Source organism: Physeter macrocephalus, chromosome 16, assembly GCF_002837175.3.
Source record: "Physeter macrocephalus isolate SW-GA chromosome 16, ASM283717v5, whole genome shotgun sequence".
Lineage (NCBI taxonomy): Eukaryota > Metazoa > Chordata > Mammalia > Artiodactyla > Physeteridae > Physeter > Physeter macrocephalus.
Window position 1 is genome coordinate 86289270 of NC_041229.1, and position 22221 is coordinate 86311490.

The 22221-nt window shown below is 50.6% G+C and overlaps 1 protein-coding gene across 1 annotated transcript in view; it reads left to right on the forward strand.

The window, feature by feature from the left end:
- The window catches only part of NAT10 (N-acetyltransferase 10), a 39810-nt gene extending 23790 nt beyond the window's left edge, over window positions 1–16020 (forward strand). Inside the window, exons 16-29 of the mRNA XM_007111364.4 lie at window positions 34–150; window positions 1033–1134; window positions 1232–1306; window positions 1881–1997; window positions 3352–3485; window positions 3699–3747; window positions 7064–7160; window positions 7245–7355; window positions 8282–8454; window positions 8967–9086; window positions 9460–9558; window positions 9943–10016; window positions 11042–11125; window positions 15312–16020. Coding sequence (XP_007111426.1) covers window positions 34–150; window positions 1033–1134; window positions 1232–1306; window positions 1881–1997; window positions 3352–3485; window positions 3699–3747; window positions 7064–7160; window positions 7245–7355; window positions 8282–8454; window positions 8967–9086; window positions 9460–9558; window positions 9943–10016; window positions 11042–11125; window positions 15312–15423 — 1464 coding nt within the window. The 3' untranslated portion in view covers window positions 15424–16020. The remainder of the gene's footprint in view (window positions 1–33; window positions 151–1032; window positions 1135–1231; window positions 1307–1880; window positions 1998–3351; window positions 3486–3698; window positions 3748–7063; window positions 7161–7244; window positions 7356–8281; window positions 8455–8966; window positions 9087–9459; window positions 9559–9942; window positions 10017–11041; window positions 11126–15311) is intronic.
- Window positions 16021–22221: the final 6201 nt, after the last annotated feature.

Below are 22221 nucleotides of genomic sequence, written 5' to 3' on the forward strand. Positions count from 1 at the left end.
TTCTTTCTCACTGGCCGTGTCGGTGCCCTACAGAACTCTCCCAGCGACCTCCAGATGCTTTCTGATGCGCCTGCTCACCATCTCTTCTGCCTCCTGCCTCCCGTGCCCCCCACCCAGAATGCCCTTCCTGAAGTGCTTGCTGTCATCCAGGTACAGAAGCTGAGGTGTCCTTGTGGCATTGATTTGGGGACCCACTTAGGCATCAAGGATTAGTGGCTCGGTAACCGCAGCGCAGAAGGGGAAGCTGTTGATTCCTGGTCTCAAGCCTAGTGACTGGACATATCCAGGCAGGCGATTAGGGTGCATCAAAGGAAACTACCACCCAGACAGAAACCCAAAGCCCCACTGTTCATGGATGGGTGAAAATCAGAACTGGCTACTCGTATTTTGACTTGCAGCTCCTAAAACAGAACTTTGTTTTCCTCCTTTATTACTAAAGCAATACATGCTATTTGTAAAATTAGAAGACACAGATTGGGAAGATGTTTTTAATGCCTAGCCTGTATTTATGCATTTCTTTATCAGTTTTCCTGTTCATAAACATGTGATCGTAGTATTTGGTAATCTGGTTTTTTTATTCAATATGTCAGATATTCATAACCTGCATAATTTTTAAGGCTGCATTGTATTTCATGACATGCACGTACGGTGCTGTGTTTAACCATCCTCCTGTTAGGCCCGGGAGTCACTGCCTTTTGCACAGTTCTGTAGAGAGCCCCGTGAGCATCCTGAGCCTCAGTTGATGAGCTCACATGTACACCATGTGTGGAGACCCTCTTCTAGTGTGGTTTTGCTCTCTGGGCCGGGAGGATGTCAGTATTCTGCCTTCTTAGTGATGGTGTCAGGATGCCCAGGGGACACAGTAATGAAACTTCTCTTGGAAACGGATGAGTTGGTCACAGGGTTAAGCGTGCGCTGGAGTGGAAACAGCCGGCCTAGTCAGAGCAAGAGCAGAGTGCTGGTGAGGTGCTGGGGGTGGGCTCTGAACCTGGAGCCGGCCTTTCTGTCTGCACTGTCCTCCTTCCCCAACAGGTGTGCCTCGAGGGGGAGATTTCTCGCCAGTCCATCTTGAACAGCCTGTCTCGAGGGAAGAAGGCTTCGGGGGACCTGATTCCATGGACAGTGTCGGAACAGGTGACGTGCTTTCCCTGGTGTGTCTTGAGCGAGTGAAGCTGGCAGTGCTGGAGGCTGTCTTTTGTTGCTTAGTTACCGGCTTGTGTCTCCCCCACAGTTCCAAGACCCAGACTTTGGCAGCCTTTCGGGTGGAAGAGTGGTTCGCATTGCTGTTCACCCGGATTATCAAGCGGTAACGCGTCCTTGTGTGTGCTGTTATTTAAACCTGGTGTGCTGTAATTAGCTGCAGCCGTGTTGCTGGCTGCTCGTTAGGGCAGGTGTACGCGGTTGTTTAAATAGGAAGCTGGTCAAGGAGTAGCAGATCCAGGTCCCCCTCTGTTGTGGACGGTTTGCTCCGGGCTGGGGGTGGGTGGGCAGGATTGATTATATGTGCTCACTCTTTGTGAGGACAGGGGACTTGTGAACCAGATCTGCTTCCTGTAGTTACTTCCCGTCTTAGAAGTCCTCACCGAGGAGTTAGCTGTAGAGTCATCAGTTCCGAGCTCGCTGATCTGTGGACCAGAAAGCATGCTCGGCCATCCTCACGTTCTTGACGGGCTGGACAGTGCGAGAGTGAGGGTCATGCCACGCTAGGTCTTAAGGGTCTCTGCTTTGACCTTGTTGAGGGGTTTCATTGGTTCTCTTTGCGAAGTGCAGTTTGACCTGGAGTGAAGGCTTTCCAGAAGCAATACAGGGGCGTACAAGTGGTGTAGACACTGAGGACATCTCTCTTCCCTTTGCCTGTTTCCCCCCGTGTTTGCTCACAGATGGGCTATGGCAGCCGAGCCCTGCGGCTGCTGCAGATGTACTATGAGGGCAGATTCCCTTGTCTCGAGGAAAAGGTCCTGGAGCCCTCACAAGAAATTCACACTGTCAGCAGTGAGGTAGGCATCTTCTGGCTGAGCTCCTGGCTCTGGGGAGGGCCATTCTCTGGGTCTTCAGGAGTGTCATCAAGAGCCGTCCTGTGGTCTGGGCTCTCAGCAGTAGCAGCAGAGTTCCTCTCTGGTTTTGGAGAAGCTTCTCTTTCTCCAGCTGGCACTGAGACTGAGGCCCTCGGGTCAGCATCATCCGCCTCACCTGGAGGCTTGTTAAGAGTGTCAGCTCTTGACCCCTGCCCCAGACCTCCTGAATCGAGGTAATCTGTCTTCAGCTCCCAGGTGACGCTGATCCACATGCCAGCTTAAAGCCACAGCTGTGCAATCTCCGCCTCTTAGTACTGAACCCAGACCCAGGGAAGCTCTGTCTTTCTGGGGAAGAATGCTTAATGCTAGGAGCTGGGATAGCTTTTCACACGGGTTCATTTGATTTTTCACAGTGTGCCTGTTCAGGAGGTGGGAAGGGGCTTATACTTAAGGTCGGGCTCAGAGGTTTGTCACTTCCCAAGACACAGAGCCATCCGGTGACAGACCTGCATCTTCAGCCCCCACCTTCAGAACCTTACCTCTGTCTCTTTGTAAATGCGTTTGGCATTTCTAAACCGTGTGGCTGTTTCCCGAATTCTGGGTTTTGAGCAGTGTGAGTCCGTGCTTGTCTAGGGGTTTGGTGTCCGTAGGAATGATGACTGGACTTAGTGGTGATTATACATTTTAAAAACCAAGACAGGGCTTCCCTGGTGGCTCAGTGGTTGAGAGTCCAGGTTCGTGCCCCGGTCCGGGAAGATCCCACATGCCGCGGAACGGCTGGGCCCGAGAGCTATGCCCAAGACACAGAGCCATCCGGTGACAGACCTGCATCTTCAGCCCCCACCTTCAGAACCTTACCTCTGTCTCTTTGTAAATGCGTTTGGCATTTCTAAACCGTGTGGCTGTTTCCCGAATTCTGGGTTTTGAGCAGTGTGAGTCCGTGCTTGTCTAGGGGTTTGGTGTCCGTAGGAATGATGACTGGACTTAGTGGTGATTATACATTTTAAAAACCAAGACAGGGCTTCCCTGGTGGCTCAGTGGTTGAGAGTCCAGGTTCGTGCCCCGGTCCGGGAAGACCCCACATGCCGCGGAACGGCTGGGCCCGAGAGCTATGGCCGCTGAGCCTGCGCGTCCGGAGCCTGTGCTCCGCAACGGGAGAGGCCACAACAGTGAGAGGCCCGCGTACTGCAAAAAAAAAAAAAAAAAAAACCAAGACACCTGTCCCGGTTTTTGCTGTGTTCATCCAGAGCTTGGTGTGGCAGGGGTGATTGGGAATGTCACTAACCTTCCTCTGTCTCCGCTGGGTGGACGTGCTCTCCCCTCTGGCATCCTCCAGGCTGTCAGCTTGCTGGAAGAGGCAGTCACTCCCCGGAAGGACCTGCCTCCCTTACTTCTCAAACTGAACGAGAGGCCTGCCGAGCACCTGGACTACCTGGGGGTGTGCTACGGCTTGACCCCCAGGCTCCTCACGTAAGCGTTCGCCGGCCCTTCCTCCCACAGCATCCCTTTGGCCTTGGTGTCCTAAGAATGAGAGTCCTGTGGGCTGCGTGTCTGCCTTTGCAGTGGTGTCAGCTGTCCTGACGCCCCCGCACCGCTGCCCTCACCCCCCGGCCCTTCCCAGCTGTGTGTGTCAGCCGCTCCCAGAAGGTACACGTGGTGACCTGCTCTCTGTATCCTTTGCAGGTTCTGGAAACGAGCTGGCTTTGTCCCTGTTTATCTGAGACAGACCCCGGTGAGTGAGGCGTCTGGCAGAGGAGGGTGGTGACAGGTGTGTCCTTGCAGAGCCCTGGTGCCTCCCGCTGTGCCCTGAGCGGTGTGCCTGTGCTGCCAGGAGGCTGCTCTGAATGCCCCCGGAGCAGCCGCCCTTACTGAGGGCCACACTCTCACTCTCCCCACTGCGCACTGTAGCGGCTTTGTGCTCCACGCTGAGATGGCGGAAGTGCACGTGGGCTTGTTCACCACGTTCTGGAATCCTGTCACTGGGGGCCTCCTCGAATTTGTATTTTTAAAAAACAGGAAGAAAAGTGGTTTTAGGGGAGGAGTGCATACTATAAGCTGGTATCTGAAGGAGGGATGCGCTTGTGTGGACAACAGAGCCATAGAGGATAAAATGGAAGATGAGAGAGTTAGTGGCTGTCAGTTCATTAAAAAAAAATTTATTTAATGCATGCACTGAATCAAGCAGTGAGCAAGACAAGCCGTGAAGCTTATTTTCTAATGAGTAGAAATAGGCAGCAAAAAAGTGAGCAAACGAAAAGTATTCAGTTAGTGACAGTGTAACGAGTGGTCAGGCTTCTGAGGGGTGACCTTTCAAACTGCAACCTGAATGATCAGAGTGGACCAGCCACGTGACAGTCCTGCCTGCAGAAAAGTGAGCATATTCAAGCAGGGGGCACAGCAAATGTGAGGACCTGAGGCAGAAAAGAAGTTGGTGATTTGAAGGAAACAAAAGGCCAGTGTGGCTGGAGGGACCTTGAAAGGAAAGGGTGGTGATTCTCGGCGGGGCAGGTGGGTCTGGGCAGGGACTCTGCGCTCCCTCCCCGTTCAGGTGGAGGGAGGGGTTAGAGGGAAGGTGCTGGGGCTGCCATGTAGACGATGGACGGTGGCCCATGAGTAGAGGTGGGGAGATGAGCGGCTTGGCTGGGGAGGACATGGTGAGGGGAGAGAAGGGCCAGGTGCCAGGGGTGTTTGGAAGGTGAACTGAGAAGAGTTGAAGGATGGGGGTGTGGAAGGTAAGTGAACAGAAGTATCAAGGGTTTTTCTTTGGTTTTTGGCTGGAGAGACTGGCTGAGAAACTGGGTGTTGGCGGTGCTGTTTCCTGAGATAAGACTCAACGGGGGGCTTCCTTGGTGGCTCAGCGGTTAAGAACCCTCCTGCCAGTGCAGGGGACACGGGTTCAAGCCCTGGTCCAGGAAGATCCCACATGCCGCGGAGCAGCTAAGCCCGTGTGCCACAACTACTGAGCCTGCGCTCTAGAGCCCGCGAGCCACAACTACTGAGCCTGCACTTTAGAGCCCGAGAGCCACAACTACTGAAGGCCGCGCACCTAGAGCCCGTGCTCCGCAGCAAGAGACGCCACTGCAACGAGAAGCCCGCGCACCACAGCAAAGAGTGGCCCCCGCTCACCGCAACTAGAGAAAGCCCACACGCAGCAACGAAGACCCAGCACAGCCAAAAAAAAAAAAATAAATAAAATAAAATAATTAAAAAAAAAAAAAAGACTGAATGGGGTAGGACCGGATTTGGAGGTGGAAGTGCAAATTGTTTTTGGCATAGTAAGCGTGTGATGCCTGTTAGACAGCCATGTGTGGAAGTGTGGAATAGGCGGTTGACTACAGGAGTCTGGAGATCAAGGAAGAGGTCAGGGCTGGAGACGGAGATTTGAGAGTCATCAGCATACTCTTAATAGAATATACTCTCGGGGTCAAGGATTTTTTTGGTGTGAGGTGGGGGGGGGCTGTTTTCTTCACAGCTGTAACCCCAGCACTTAATAGCATCTGCTATGTATAGTACATGTTCAGTAAATACTTTTGTTCAGTGAATATTTAAAGCTGTTGAAAGTAGGGGCTGAGAATAAAGAGGGTGAGTCCTTAGACTCTGCAGCATTTAGAGGAATGAGTCAGGAAACACAGCAAGGGAGGCTGAGGAGTGGCCATGATCTGTAGGAGAAGGGCAGGGGCTGCGGTGTCAGAATCCAAGAATAACGAACGTTTCAGGAAGGGGGGTCATTGCTGTCAGAGAACAAGTGAGGTTAGGACAGTTGACCACTGGGTTTGTCGGCGTTGGTGACCTGAATAAAGGCAGCTTCAGTGGAGTGGCGGGATCAACCTGACCGGAGAGAATGGGAGGTGAGGAAATAGACTACACGATTCCTACGCGAGGCAAAGGGAGCAGAGGAATAAGGTAGCTGGGGGGAGATAGGAGTCAGGGTGGGTTTGTCAGCCGGGAGATTCCAGAACATGTTTGTTTGCTGCGGGGTATGATCCTGTAGAGATCATGCCGATGCAGGTGAGGGGGGCTGATTGCAGGACTACAGGCCTGGAAGAGGCAGGAGGGTAGGACCTGGAGTGCAGGGGGAGAGGTGGCCACCGCATCCCTCACAGCAGGAGGGAAGCAAAGAGTGGGCACAGAAGGTATTGGTCAGCTGGTGGAGTTGGTGCTGGGAGGATGAAGAAGTTCTCGTGACTGCTTCTGTTTTCCCGGAGAGGGGAGGCCAGCAGCTGAGAGGGAGTGTTGGAGGTTTGGTTTTGGGGAGCTCAAGGTCAGTATCCAAGGGTGGCACCCATCTGAGAGTTCAGAGCTGGACTGATGAGGACCGCTGGGTGTGTGGCTGCTTCCACGTGGGCAGGAGCAGCTGTAGAGGGGCTGGGTTCTTGTCAATGACCCTGGTCGAGGCTGGAATGTGAGTTTGGTGGTCGACTGCAAGGAACACACAACCAGTGAGTTCAGTGTAGACCACGGTATGTCCCTGTGGTCTTGTACTGTGCACTGCTTGTTTGTGACTTGGTGGTGGCGTTTTGTTACTTGAATGCCCTTCAGTTGAAATCCATTAGGAATTTTTATGGTGTTGTACTTTGTGGTTGTTGTGTAGTAGAAATTTTAAAACCTGTGGTTGCTGCTTTAGTACCTAAAGGAGCCTGCACTTGCAAACCTGTTGCCAGCAGGGGAACTCTTGCCGTGCTTTTTTTTGGCCATGCAGTTTTTGCTGTGAGCACCCAAAACACGTTGATTGGATCATGTGGAGTTTAAGCTGTAATGCCTCTTGGTTCAGAATCTGACCTGAGGTGAGCAAGGGGCTCACAGCAGAAGACATGCTCCGAAGGTCTGAGCAGCTTTGCGCCATCTCTGGGGCACCTGCTCAGAAGCTGCAGGGCAAAGTGGTCTCTGGAAGCTGTTGTGTAGGCAGTGGGCCCTGCGAGAACGAAGGCGAGGCCGCCTTTCCTGCTGGGGAGGAAGCAAGGGCCCGCGTAAGCGTGCTTGCCCTTCCGCAGTGACAGGTCCTTCATAAAAGAGGGTCTTGGTGCCAGTTAGGGATTTGTGTTTCCCAGAATGACCTGACCGGAGAACACTCGTGCATCATGTTAAAGACGCTGATGGACGAGGATGAGGCCGACCAGGGCGCCTGGCTCTCTGCCTTTTGGAAAGGTGAGTGGGAGTGGAGGTGGAGGGTGGCCAGGTGCAGGCACAGGGGCCTGCAGACCTCTGACACTGTGTGGTTGAACCCCGCAGATTTCCGAAGGCGATTCCTAGCCCTGCTGTCCTACCAGTTCAGCACCTTCTCTCCTTCCCTGGCCCTGAACATCCTTCAGAACAGGAACATTGGGAAACCCATGCAGCCGGGTGAGCTGGTGGGGCGGCCGGAGGGCTGGTGGGGCTTGTTTGTGTGGAACAGGCGGTGGGCATGTGGTCCAGGAAGAGAGCCGGACTAGGAATGGAGGGACTGGTTCCAGGCCTGCATCTCCCCCACCCGCCTCTGCTCAGCAGGCCCTGCGCCGCCTCAGGGCCGCTGTCACACACGGTGCCTTCATGACAGGACTTCGGGGGTAGGACTTGGCTTTAGAGGTGTAAGTAAGGCCTACAGCTGGTCAGTTATGGAACCTTATCTGAATCCTGTGAGCTAGAGTAACTAGCTCAATTCTGAGGCTCGGTTTCCTCATTCATGAAATTGTAATAAGAATATGCTGTCAGTCTTCTGTGGCCAACACATAGAAGTGCTTTGGGCATGTAGATTCTATTTGAATACTTAAAATACAAAAGAAGGTGTAAGGGATCATTAGTGTTAACAGCCGTGGAGTATTTTTTCCCTCTTGCTAGTTACGTGTATGTATACCCTTTTTTTGGGCCAATTATATTTTGGTGTAAAAATCTGTTTGTCGAGCTGGGTGGAGCATGCCTATTTCCTGTGAAGCTGCGTCCTGAGGAGGAGTGACGAAGTGGGGAAAGTGTTGCATTCCTCTAACCCCAGGGCACGGGAGCCTTTCTTGGTCTGATGTGTTGGCGTGGAACTCTGAGCAAGGGTCACACACCATCCGTCCCCCTCCTTGCGTGGACCAAGCTGCCTCCCCTTTGCAGGAGGAGGGTCAGGGCGGCCCGGGGTGGGCAGGCACTTTCAGGTGGCTCCTCCCCCGCTCCTGCTGAAGGCCCGGTGGAGGAGCAGCTGTTGGGTGCCACCTGGGGACTGCTGTTGTGAGTGCCATCTGGGAATCTCGTCGGAGCCTGCAAGGGGTTGGGCTCACCTGACTCGTCTGGCTCTGTCGCATGTCCAGCCCTGTGCCGGGAGGAGCTGGAAGCGCTCTTCCTCCCCTATGACCTGAAGAGGCTGGAGATGTATTCACGGAACATGGTGGACTATCACCTTATCATGGACATGATCCCGGCCATCTCCCGGATGTATTTCCTGAACCAGCTGGGGGACCTGGCCCTGTCTGCCGCCCAGTCGGTAGGTTACCTGCTGCTCGTGTGCTGGTTTTGTGGAGCAGTTTATATGCTGGGTGTTGGTCGGATGCTGTGACGTAACTTTGTGTGTTTAATTCTTCGTGGTGCTGATGGGGGGGTAGTGGTCTCACCTTTTACACGTGGGGACTCTTGGGCTTTCCAGTTGAGCTGTGTGCCCAGCAGTACAGTAAGTAAGTAGAAGCGCTGCAGTCTGGACCCACGTTCTTCCATCGCACCACGTTGCCTTGATTCTTACTCTGCTTCATCAGAGGTCCAGGAGCACCTGGTACTTGTAACGTAGCCGTAAAGCAGCTATTTGCCGGGATAAGAAGTTCGTTTGGAGATTTCAGGAGGAAGGAGTTTTCCTGGTGGTTTCAGTAACAGTATGAATGGGAAGATTCCACAATAGTGTCAGTCAGTGTTTTGGTCAAGAGAGTGTAACTCTGGTTCTTGGTGTCGTTTTAATGGGCAAAAGGCTGTCCTGGCAGCCACTCCAACAGATTCTCCATCCCCCAGGCTCTTCTCTTGGGGATTGGCCTGCAGCACAAGTCTGTGGACCAGCTGGAAAAGGAGATTGAGCTGCCCTCAGGCCAGTTGATGGGACTTTTCAACCGGATCATCCGCAAGGTTGTGAAGGTAACCTCAGCTGAGGGCAGGGCTTTGGCCTGTGTTGAAAAATGTGTCAAACCTACTCCCTGCCCCAGGATGCAGAAATGTTAACATTTGGCTGCGTTTGCTGCAGATCTTCACACACACACACACACACACACACACACACACACACACACGCACAGATTTGGGGAACTTCAGCTGGGTCTGTAACGTTCCGCGTTCTCTGGCAGAGGCACCCCTGATAGGAGTGTGACATCTCCAGTCGGTGATTTCCTGCTCCTCCCGTGAGCATGTGTACTCCTAAACCGTGCAGAGCGCGTGCTAAATGACTTGGTAACGAGTGACTGGGCCTCTGCTGCTCCTTCATCTTCTGCTTCTTGGCCTTGGTCTTTCGTAGCTGTTTAATGAAGTGCAGGAGAAGGCCATCGAGGAGCAAATGGTGGCAGTGAAGGCCGTGGTTATGGAGCCCACGATGAAGACGCTGAGTGACGACCTGGTACGAACACCGAACGTCCGCCCTCTCCCCTGTAGGAGAGTCCCCGGCGCTAGTGTTCCGGGGGTGTGAGGAGCGCGCTCCCCGAGTCTGCCTGCCCCTCGCGTGACCACCCGGCCCTTGACGCGGCCCCCCGCTGAGTGCGTGTGCGAGCTGGCAGTCCGGCAGCTGCTGCTGTGAACTACTTGTTTGATCGTTTAGGTTTTCAGAAGGCACGTTTTACGTTCATACACACTGAGTAAGAGCTGCCTCTAACGCTGTGGGAGGGAAACGTGCAGAAGGAGAGGCCTGCTGGTCATCGCGGTCACGTTCTGCCCCCTGGCCTTTCCCTGCCATTTGTCCCCTGCCTGACTCTGACCTACTCTCTGTATGGGACTTCGACCACAGGACGAAGCAGCAAAGGAGTTCCAGGAGAAACACAAGAAAGAAGTGGGGAAGCTGAAGAACCTGGACCTCGCTCAGTAAGGTCCCTCGTGGGAAGCACGGAGCCTCTGCTGGTTGCTTCTGATTTGCTTCCTGGGTGCCCTGGAAGCTGTGTTTCATGGGATCATGTTTAGAAGCACTAGCAGCTAAAAACCTCCTAATTGACTAATTGCATAATTTTGAAGGATTTGTTTTCCCCAGATCAGCTCTGCCACTTTGTAAGTCATGACTTGCAGGTCGTGTTCCTGAGATCCCGTGGGTCCCACGTCCGGCCCTGGGCCCCTTAGAGAAGGGGGATGCTGATCCATGAGTATCCACTTTCAGTGGCCACTTTTTAATATTTGGCTTTTGATGTGAATTTGTTTGAAGAAAAGATCCTACTGCCAACGAACCAACAAAACCCCTTGTTCTAGAACCCTCCATGCCCTGGAGATTGCAGTCCTCTTTGAGCTGCAGCTATAATGGTGGTACCTGCCCGGTAGATTGATGTGAATAACCGCTCCAGACTTGGTGGCCTCTGAGCCTCTTTGACCTGTAGTCCCGTTGCTGGGTCATTAGTGATGGTGGTTGTTGGATGTGAGATGGAGGCGGCCAGGAGGTCCGTGGGCAAAGTATTGAGCTCTGCCCACAGCTTTGCAGCATCAAAGCCTTGACTTGTCAGGACTGCCAGATCCCAGAGAGGTGGGGCGAGGTGGGGCAGACAGGGCCCAGTCCAAGGGCGTGTGGGCTGTGGACGTGGTGGTGAGCAGGGAGATGCTGGGGGTGACAGGAGGCTCCTCTGGTGGGCAGTTGCTGAGGGTCAGGTGGGAGAAGTCGGGCAGCTGCCTTCTGTGCGGATCGACCCCTGCTAGCAGGCCTGACCGTGCTTGTTCTGGTGAAGTTCCTGTCCCCTGGAGCTCAGCTGCACACGTGTCCCCTGCTCTCTGCTGTTCAAACGCTGGTGCAGCTCGGCCTGGCTTTCGTGGTAGGACGTGTGTGGTGAAAACGTTGTCACTCTCTTACTTTCTTTTAAGCGGCCTTCTGTTCTTTTGAGCAGGCTTTGATATTTCCTTTTTTTTTTTAGATACATAATCCGCGGGGATGATGAAGAATGGAATGAAGTTTTGAACAAAGCCGGGCAGAATGCCTCAGTCGTCAGCCTGAAAAGGTGAGGGGCTAGCATACATCAGGCAGGGAAGGCATTCTGGCCTCTCTGCTTCGCTGGTAACTTTCACTAGGAAATAGGAGGTTGGGGCAAAAGCTTTGAGGAAAGTCACTATTCTTTCCTTTGAGGGATGCTATTTTTGTATCATAGCTCCCGCTGATCAGGCAGGGCCATTGCTTAGGCCTGGATCTCTGCATCCCTTGTATTCTCAGACACGCCAGGGAAACAGGCTTGAGAACAACAGCCTTGGAGTTGCCGCTAACTAGGCACTTCCTGGAGACTTTAATGCAGCATCCCCTTCATGCTCAAAACAGAGGTGGCTTTTTTCTTACATCACTGCTTTATTTATTTATTTTTATTGAAGTATGATTGATTTATAATGTGTTAATTACTGCTGTACAGCAAAGTGACTCAGTTATACATATGTATACATTCTTTTTCATATTCTTTCCTATCATGGTTTATCACAGGACCTTGTTGTTTATCCATTCTGTATATACCGGTCTGCATCTGCTAATCGCAAACTTCCAGTCCATTCCTCTCCCACCCCCAACCCCCTTGGCAACCCCCAGTCTGTTCTCCATCTCTGAGATTCTGTTTCTGTTGTTTTGGGTTTTTTTCAGGCTTATTAAGCGTGACCTCTCTAAACTCACCCTTGCACTCTACCCCCTCAAACCTGGTTATTATTTTGCTTTTTTAATAGGGTTTTATGTGTGTTATACACATATATAGTTCAATTTGTGTATGTCTTTTTTGAAACTTTCCTTGATAAAACACACAGCTTCTCATTATTTGTGCTTTTTAAAATTGCTGTGGCCCTGTCTTTTCCCCAGATTTGCTCTATTGATCTCTTTTTCTTTCCCTTTAATATTTATTTATTTATTTATTTAGCTTGGCTGTGCTGGGTCTTAGTTGCGGCATGCGGGATCTTCCTTGCCGCATGCAGGATCTTTTAGTTGGGGCATACGGACCTCAGTTGTGGCATGCAGGACTCTTAGTGCGGCAGGCACGCTGGATCTAGTTCCCCGACCAGGGATCGAACCCGGGCCCCCTACTTTGGGGTTGTGGAGCCTTACCCACTGGACCACCAGGGAAGTCCCTGTTTCTGTTTCATAGATAGGTTCAATTTGTGGCATTTTTAGATTCCACACATAAGTGGTATCACTACAGTATTTGTCTTTCTCTTTCTGACTTATTTCACTTAGTATGATAAACTCTAGTTGCATCCATGTTGCTGCAAATGGCATTATTTCGTTCTTTCTTACAGTTGAGTAGTATCCCATTGTATATCTGTACCACATCTTCTTTATCCATTCCTCTGTTGATGGACATGTAGGTTGTTTCCATGTCTTGGCTATTGTGAATAGTGCTGCTGTGAACATAGGGGTGCATGTATCTTTTTGAATTATAGTTTTGTCTGGATATATGCCCAGGAGTGGGATTGCTGGATCATATGGTAATTCTATTTTTAGTTTTCTGAGGAACCTCCATACTGTTTTTCACAGTGGCTGCACCAACTTTACATTCCCACCAGCAGTGTAGGAAGGTTCCCTTTTCTCCACACCCTCTCCAGCATTTGTTATTTGTAGACTTTTTATTGATGGCCATTCTGACCGGCGTGAGATGGTACCTCATTGTAGTTTTGATTTGCATTTCTCTGATAATTAGCAATGATGAGCATCTTTTCATGTGCCTATTGGCCATCTGTATGTCTTTGGAGAAATGTTTCTTCAGGTCTTCTACCCATTTTTCGATTGGGTTGTTTTTTTTTTGTTTTTAAGTTATGCGAGCTGTTTGTATATTTTGGAAATTAAGCCCTTGTCCATCGCATCATTTGCAGATATTTTCTCCCATTCTGTAGGTTGTCTTTTCATTTTGTTTATGGTTTCCTTTGCTGTGCAAAAGCTCGTAAGTTTGATTAGGTCCCATTTGTTATTTTTGTTTTTATTTCTTTCTATTGCCTTGGGAGCCTGACCTAAGAAAACATGGGTATGATTTATGTCAGAGAATGTTTTGCCTATGTTCTCTTCTAGGAGTTTTTCTGTCTTGCTCCTAAGAACACTGTGTTCTGTAACACATCGTATCACAGGCTCTGAAATGTCATTTTAAATTTTGCTTTCTTGGTCCATTTCTGGTATCAACCGTCTTTGGTTGGGTTCCCTGGAAGACACACTCTGCAATGGAGATTTGCTTGCAGGAGGTGTGTTGGGGAGTGTTCTCAGGAAGAAACCACCTGTGAGGGAGTAAGGGAAGTCTGAGTGGGCAGAAGTCGAACTGCGATTCAGTTACAGCAGGCCGCGGTCACTGCCATGGGACTGACATGTATACACTAATATGTGTGAAATAGATAACTAATAAGAACCTGCTGTATAAAAAAAAAAAATTAAAAAAATTCCCATTTTAGAAAGGAAAAACTGAGAAATTTAAAAAATTGTTTGTTCATTTAGAATTAACAGTCATGGACTCATGGGTTTTTTGTTCTTAAAAATACCTTTTTCATAAAAATTTTAGTGAGAAGAGTGGCATTGTTTTACATTTACATTTTTGCGAATCTTTTTAATATCTGGCATACTAGAAAGCAGCTGGATTCTCCTGTCTGCTTCTGCATTCAATCTGTTGTGCTATCACACATCTTGTAGCCTCTGGAAAACAAAACAATTGGGAGAGAATGAAAGTGGAAGAGGCAAATAATGTATTAGGATTATTATGAAAATAGTTTTGACTTTGGGGCCCACCAGGAGGGGTCTTGTGGGACTCCAGGACTCCCTGGACTACTCTTTGAAAACCTTCGCCCTCAGCTGCTTCTCTGCAGAGCGGTGTGTTTGTAGATGGCAGTGGTTCCGTGGGGCGGCACCTTCACTGGAGTTTCCCTTGGGAAGACAGTGAGGCCTCCCCTGCCCTGGGCCTCTGGAGATGAGGCTTCCACAGCTGGTTTGGGGGTCTGTGGGGAGGGTGAGTTCTTGGCATTGCCATAAACAGAGTCCCCTGAAGAGTTTATTTGGAAAGAGGAAATCTTGTGACTCTAGGAACCATAGTTCCCGGAAATCAGATATTCTCTTCTCCTGTCTCCATAAATCACTGTGCTACCTGGAAGATTCCAGCATCGGTGCTAGCCTCATTTTCCTGATGGTCTCTGATGTGGCACAAAAGCCCTCTGTCAGTGTGTCCTAATTTTTGGTTTGGACAATATGGCCGATGCGGCCCAGGGCCCGTGATGGCCGTGTATTGAGTGTGGTGGCTTTGAACAAGGCCGGCTCTGGGCCTGGTGTGGAGACGGCCTGGTTCTGTGCTCCGCAGAGCTCAGTCTCTCCCACAGTTGGTTTGGCTGTCACTGCCCCTGAGGAGCCAGCTGCATTACCCAGTCTTTGTGGCCATTCATGTGCTTGAGCGGTCTGGGGAAACGTGAAAGATTGTACCTTTGGAGGTAAAAATACTGATAACTGTCATTCTGAATTCTTCGAGGCCTTTCTTCTGTTTTCTGAGCAGTCACTTCATTCAGGTGATGTTAGGTCTCAGGACAGAATTGTTCACCCTCCCCTTATACGGAGGTGTTTGTTTCCAGGGCAAAATGACACTGGAGAGAATCTTTAACCTATAAGGGGAAAGGAAGGTGGCCATTTGCTGAACTATTCTCACGTTAATCTATCTGTGAGGAACCTACCGGCCAGCTGAAATGTGCACCCGAGTTACTATTCCTTTGGGTTTTCTTCTTATTTAGGAAAAATAAAATAACACATCAAAAAGTATTGTATGGTTTTCCTGGGAGTTTCATGCTGTGTGTTAGGGACTCTCCTCAGAGTCATTGGGCTAATATGTCTGGTCTCCAGGGTAATCCTCAGTGGTAAGTGGTGGGAAGGAATTTTCCTTGTAACGCCTTAGATTTTTCTTAAAGTCTTGGGAGAGGGGAACGTACAGATTTCAGAAATTAAGGCGTAGATTTGTTCCTCCACAGACTGAGAGCTTGGTCAGGGCAGGAGCTGGGTTGGTGTGGTGTATCCCCAGACCCCAGCACAGTGCCCTGTAGGCCTGCGGAGGACATTGCTGTGTGACTGCACGTTCCTACATCACGTTTCAGATGGCGGAAACCCTTTTTCAGACAAAGCAAAGCAAGCTTAAAGCAAAGCAGTCTGAAAGGTTGCAGATCCAGGCATGCTTCATTCTCTTTCTACTCCTGTTTTTTCTTCTCCAGTGACAAGAAAAGGAAATTGGAAGCCAAACAACAACCCAAACAGAACAAAAAGTTGAAGAAAAACAGAGATGTGAAGAACAAAAAAGATACAAAACTGAAGTGGAAGAAATAGTGGAGAGTAACTTGGGTGTTGGTGGCTGACTCGTAAGGAGATACCCTGACTTTCTGAACTGTCTCTGGCTGTACTGAGTGGCAGCTGACTAGACTATTAAAAGCAGTCACTTCTGAATGGGTCTGCTTAGAACTTGATGGTTGGCAAACCTCCGGCACCGTCTCTCCTCCCCCCAGTCCAGGCCTGCCTTTCCCATTCGTTCTTATTTTGCTTTGGGCCCAGGTTTCTCGGTTCCTTCTCGCACGTGTAGAAGCCACGCTGGCTCTTGTCCCTTCTTGGGCGTCAAGTACACAGTCTTCTGGGGATGTTCAGGAGGCTGCTGGGGGAGCACCGGGGCCTCTTGTTTTGAACTTGTCCAAACTCCCTGGGGCCTGGAGCCGCAGAGGCTCTAGTCCAGGCAGGACTGCCATCCTGGGACCCACACTGCCGTGTGCCATTCCTCTCCTGGCCCTGGCAGTGGCCCAGAAAAGCCTGGGTTCTTAGGATAGGAAGGATATGACATCTGAGTCCCCAGTACCTGTTATTTCATCCATTTGGGAAAAAATGTTGGGAAAGACCCTTTTGCTAGCAGGGGTGAGGGGGTTAGAGAATCTATTTTTAATAAATTACATCCTAGAAAGATCAGCTGCCTGTGTGCTCGTCAACTGAACGTAGGTGGAAGTTGCACTTTGCTCATTTCTTTTGGTGGATCTTGGCTGCTGGTTCGCTTGGGAGGGTGCTGGCATCCCGGCCGAGGCTGGGCAGCCTGGCCAGGGCTTACTGAGCCAGGAGCCCACGGGAGAAGTGGCCGTGCTGACCCGTGTTCACTGTGGTGGTTCCGAGGGACTTGGGATGGCACCTGGAAGCCAGCTAGCTGGGCCTCTTCTGCCTAGCTCCTGTCAGGTCATTTGGTCCTCTCCACAGAAATCATGTGGTGGCTTCATGTGTATTTTGGAATGTTTGATGGTGTCTGCTTTCCAGTCCCGAATCTGATGCCATTGTTATGGAGACCTTGACCCTGCATCCCCAACCAGGGATGGAACCAGGGCCCCCTGCAGTGGAAGCGTAGAGTTGTAGCCACTGGACGGCCAGGGAATTTCCCGTCTGCTGGTTCTATAGGATTGTCCCTCATCCACGTCACCAGGTGCAGGGAGAGCTCAGAGTGGAAGTCAGTTCCGTCGCGCTCTGGTTCTGATCCGCCTTTCTCCCCGCCTCTGCATGTGGGTTAATGGCGATCCTTCAGAGCTCGCTGACCGTGTCGGATTTTAGCTTCTGTATTTTTCCTTATTTTAAAAAAATTCATGTGGTGGCCTTGGTTACTGATCTTCCTTGGTTTTTCATAGACTTTAAAAGGACTGGTCCTCTGTGAGTCCAAATAAATCCTTTCCTCAGCCCTGATAGGTAAGCTGGTTCCTAGAAGTCTAGCGTGTGGACAGGGAAGGAAAGGGAGCTTCTGGACCAAAGAGAATTAAACGTGCAACTCCCAGGACAGATGGCCACGGGGAGACAAGCAGATTCTGACTGTGTACCTGGGACTGCCGCGCCTTGTCCCTGTAGGCGTAGGGCCTTTTGTCTCCTGGAGCTGCAGACCCCCTATTAAGTCTGAAGGAAAGTTTAATGAGATGAAAAAAAATTTTTGATCCATTTTTCTCAGGTGAGTGCCTGAGCCTGCCTTTCAAAGAGGATTTTCTTAAGGAGAGTGGCTAAAAAGCAAAGTCACAGCCCCAAATGGTCTGAGCCGAATGGCATCTTAAAGCTCTCCAGCCACATCGTCCCACAGGTGCAGGACCCAGGTCGGCCGAGCCCTTGCTCGGCCCCTCTAGCCCCAAAGCCCGTCCTCTGATCTGCTCCAGGGAGCCTTCCTGGCCTTGACACTGGCTCTGCCTGGCCCTTGCTGTGACCTGGGGCACACCTCGTAACCCAGGTCCACATCTTTGTAAACCGCAGGTGTAACGACAGCACCTCCCTCACGGGGCTGGCCTGAGGAGCTGAGAACAGTGCCTGGCGTGCAGCAGGCACTCGCCAAGCCTCTCTGGGTTCTGTGGCATGTGCCAGTGTAACCCGGGGAGCTGCTCCGTTACCCACGAGCGCTCAGATGGACTGAATGAGGACTGGCTGGCTTTGTTCTGAACCACAGCCTGTGCTAGAAGAGGCCCACCAGGGCAGCTAGGAGCGTGCGCTTTGTAGTCAGACCAGTCTAGCTCTGTGTTCTCTGACAAGCCTCTCGACTGATAGCCTTTCCCTTGGCGCATGAAAAGGAAGTGAGCATTTCGCCTACTATGTACAGTCTTGGCCTTTTTATTTGCAAAGCGTGTGTTCCTAAACAGGTCTCTGCACTTGGTGGTTGTGATCTTGGGTTCTCCTCCAAACCTGAAAAGGCACGCCTCCCCCAGACCTCACCATCTGGCCTCCAGACAGAGTGACATCTGTAAAGCTCGCTGTCTCAGGAAATCTCACTTGCAAAATGAATTCAGATAGGCTGCCTATGAATGCTGTCACCAGCCTGGGGAAGGGGCTGAAGAAGCCTGAACAAAGAAGAGTCCTCAATGGTCTCCACCCCCCGCACCCCGCCCCCCGAGCTGGGAGGGGGCCAGTACTGGCCGGCTTCAGCGCTTCTAGTGCTCATCTGTCCCCCACAGTCCCGGAGGACTCCGGGGTGACCAGGGGATGACACAAAGGGGGCTGTTGAGGCTGGGGGAGGGGAGGAAATCAGTGACCGTCACCTTGGACAAATGTACACTCATTATCAGAGGCCATTACACCAGCCTCCGGTCCGAAGGCCTGGAGGGGGCGGGGTTGGCATCCCCAGGGCCTGAATAGGCAGTTCAGACTCCAGACGGCTGCCCTCCACTCTGTAAACAACTGGTGAAAGTTGAAAGGTGGTGTGGATTCTGCAGAAGGGTGGGGCGGCAGGAAAGGGAGACGCTGAAGCTTTTCTTGCGTCGCTTGCAGTGGTTCTGCTGAGGAGAAAGCTGTGATAATCCGGCATCTGGATGCTATCGGGGCAACCGGCAGGAGCGGAAAGGAAAGGGAAGTACGGGGAGGAGGAAAGCAGGGGGCCAGACGCTGCTGAGGAGGGCAGGCTCGGTGTCAGCCTTGGTGGCCCGGGCTGGACTCGGGCTCCCTCTGGATGGGTTTCCTGTGGAGCTTCCGGCTGAGTTAGCCCAGCTTCTCACTGCCTGCGGGGCAGCTAGAGTAGAACGAAGTCCCCCTTGCTTTTCAGGGACTCCTGCTAAGGAGAAGTTCACTGTCTTCTCCCTGGCCTGCCTTTGGCTGCCGACAGCCTGGAGCAGGCAGCGGACGAGAGATGCCCCCATGCTCCGGAGCAGTGGCCCGACGAGGAGGTCCGGCCGCCGGGGCAAGTAAGGTGACCAGACACACCCCTATTTCCGTTCTAGTCCCCCTGGCCCCTTGGAGAATGTCCGATTTTTTTCTAATTATTTAAGTGCTTGCTTTAGAGCGTGTTTCTGCTGTATGCAGGCTCAAAAGGGTCCCACCCCTCCCGTATCTCACCTTCCCTTCAACCGTCTGCCCCACCAAAAGAGAAAATATGGCTGAGCTCCCGTCTGGAGCCAGGTGCTGACTAGATCTTGCCTCTTAGGCTGCGTGCTTGACTGAGGCACGTCTTCCCGGGCTGGGGGACTTGTGGGGAGGGTGGACACGGACCTCCGCGGCGGATCCCCTGCAGGTGACGAGTGCTGGGGAGGGACCACCCCCCAAGCTCCCTCAGGGGCCTCGGACCAGGAGGATGGTGCCGAGGGGCGCGCCTCCTCCCCGAGGCCCCCAGAGGGCGCCATGGTCCGTCCTGAGCCCTCTCTCCACGGAGGCCAGGGCCCCAGGCTTCCCTGCCTGGGCTCCACCAAGCAAAGCCCACAGCAGGCCTTTCCTGGGACTGACCCCGTGCGGTCTTCACGTTGTCCCCCAGCTCCCGAGTCCTGGCCTGTCGGTCACCGAACCACAGCCACTCCAGTCAGTGTTCCCAGCGGCCTTAGGAATTTCTCTGCCTGCTTCAGGCAGGAAACATTTTTTCAAAGCCTTTATTTCTGCCTGGACTTCGCACCTAAGACAAACTACAGCCGACCCCAGAAAACCCTTGGGCCTGAGTCACCGGCTTCCGGTCCTCCCTGCATTAACAGGTGACACAGCCAGCTTGGGCTCAGCAGGGCCTGAAGGCAGCAGCCACCAAAGGGCGGGGGTCCCTCCTCAGGCCCCCTTCTTGCTGTACGGGCCACACAGATTTTGACTGTGCAAGGGAGGGTTTGCAGACAACTATCCCAGCAGCCCCCTGCATCGGGTGTGGGGAACCTGGGCTTGGGGCAGATCAGCAAAGCCCCTGGCGGCTGTCTTTCTAAACACTTTTAAGTATAGTTGATTTACAATGTTAATTTCTGCTCTACAGCAAAGTGATTCAGCTATATATATATATATATATATATATCCTTTTTTGTATTTTCCATTATGCAGGGAAGGCATTCTGGCCTCTCTGCTTCGCTGGTAACTTTCACTAGGAAATAGGAGGTTGGGGCAAAAGCTTTGAGGAAAGTCACTATTCTTTCCTTTGAGGGATGCTATTTTTGTATCATAGCTCCCGCTGATCAGGCAGGGCCATTGCTTAGGCCTGGATCTCTGCATCCCTTGTATTCTCAGACACGCCAGGGAAACAGGCTTGAGAACAACAGCCTTGGAGTTGCCGCTAACTAGGCACTTCCTGGAGACTTTAATGCAGCATCCCCTTCATGCTCAAAACAGAGGTGGCTTTTTTCTTACATCACTGCTTTATTTATTTATTTTTATTGAAGTATGATTGATTTATAATGTGTTAATTACTGCTGTACAGCAAAGTGACTCAGTTATACATATGTATACATTCTTTTTCATATTCTTTCCTATCATGGTTTATCACAGGACCTTGTTGTTTATCCATTCTGTATATACCGGTCTGCATCTGCTAATCGCAAACTTCCAGTCCATTCCTCTCCCACCCCCAACCCCCTTGGCAACCCCCAGTCTGTTCTCCATCTCTGAGATTCTGTTTCTGTTGTTTTGGGTTTTTTTCAGGCTTATTAAGCGTGACCTCTCTAAACTCACCCTTGCACTCTACCCCCTCAAACCTGGTTATTATTTTGCTTTTTTAATAGGGTTTTATGTGTGTTATACACATATATAGTTCAATTTGTGTATGTCTTTTTTGAAACTTTCCTTGATAAAACACACAGCTTCTCATTATTTGTGCTTTTTAAAATTGCTGTGGCCCTGTCTTTTCCCCAGATTTGCTCTATTGATCTCTTTTTCTTTCCCTTTAATATTTATTTATTTATTTATTTAGCTTGGCTGTGCTGGGTCTTAGTTGCGGCATGCGGGATCTTCCTTGCCGCATGCAGGATCTTTTAGTTGGGGCATACGGACCTCAGTTGTGGCATGCAGGACTCTTAGTGCGGCAGGCACGCTGGATCTAGTTCCCCGACCAGGGATCGAACCCGGGCCCCCTACTTTGGGGTTGTGGAGCCTTACCCACTGGACCACCAGGGAAGTCCCTGTTTCTGTTTCATAGATAGGTTCAATTTGTGGCATTTTTAGATTCCACACATAAGTGGTATCACTACAGTATTTGTCTTTCTCTTTCTGACTTATTTCACTTAGTATGATAAACTCTAGTTGCATCCATGTTGCTGCAAATGGCATTATTTCGTTCTTTCTTACAGTTGAGTAGTATCCCATTGTATATCTGTACCACATCTTCTTTATCCATTCCTCTGTTGATGGACATGTAGGTTGTTTCCATGTCTTGGCTATTGTGAATAGTGCTGCTGTGAACATAGGGGTGCATGTATCTTTTTGAATTATAGTTTTGTCTGGATATATGCCCAGGAGTGGGATTGCTGGATCATATGGTAATTCTATTTTTAGTTTTCTGAGGAACCTCCATACTGTTTTTCACAGTGGCTGCACCAACTTTACATTCCCACCAGCAGTGTAGGAAGGTTCCCTTTTCTCCACACCCTCTCCAGCATTTGTTATTTGTAGACTTTTTATTGATGGCCATTCTGACCGGCGTGAGATGGTACCTCATTGTAGTTTTGATTTGCATTTCTCTGATAATTAGCAATGATGAGCATCTTTTCATGTGCCTATTGGCCATCTGTATGTCTTTGGAGAAATGTTTCTTCAGGTCTTCTACCCATTTTTCGATTGGGTTGTTTTTTTTTTGTTTTTAAGTTATGCGAGCTGTTTGTATATTTTGGAAATTAAGCCCTTGTCCATCGCATCATTTGCAGATATTTTCTCCCATTCTGTAGGTTGTCTTTTCATTTTGTTTATGGTTTCCTTTGCTGTGCAAAAGCTCGTAAGTTTGATTAGGTCCCATTTGTTATTTTTGTTTTTATTTCTTTCTATTGCCTTGGGAGCCTGACCTAAGAAAACATGGGTATGATTTATGTCAGAGAATGTTTTGCCTATGTTCTCTTCTAGGAGTTTTATGGGTATATCACTGCTTTAAAGATGAAGTAACCGAGGCTCTCAGGTGTTAAGTGACTTCCCGAGAAGCATATAGCTAGTAAGAGGCAGAGCCAGAATCAGGACCAGGTTTGTCCACTGCAAAGCCCAGAGTTTTACCTGTTATACTCTCCTTCCTCTAAGCCAGTGGTTCTCAAAGTTTTGTATCTCAGAGTTCCTTTAGATCATAAAAATTATTGAGGACCCCAAAGGGCTTTTGTGCATGTGGGTTTTATCTATCACTATTTCCCATTTTTTAGAGGCACAGATGTAGAGAACAAACGTATGGACACCAAGGGGGGAAAGCGGTGGTGGGGGGGTGGTGGT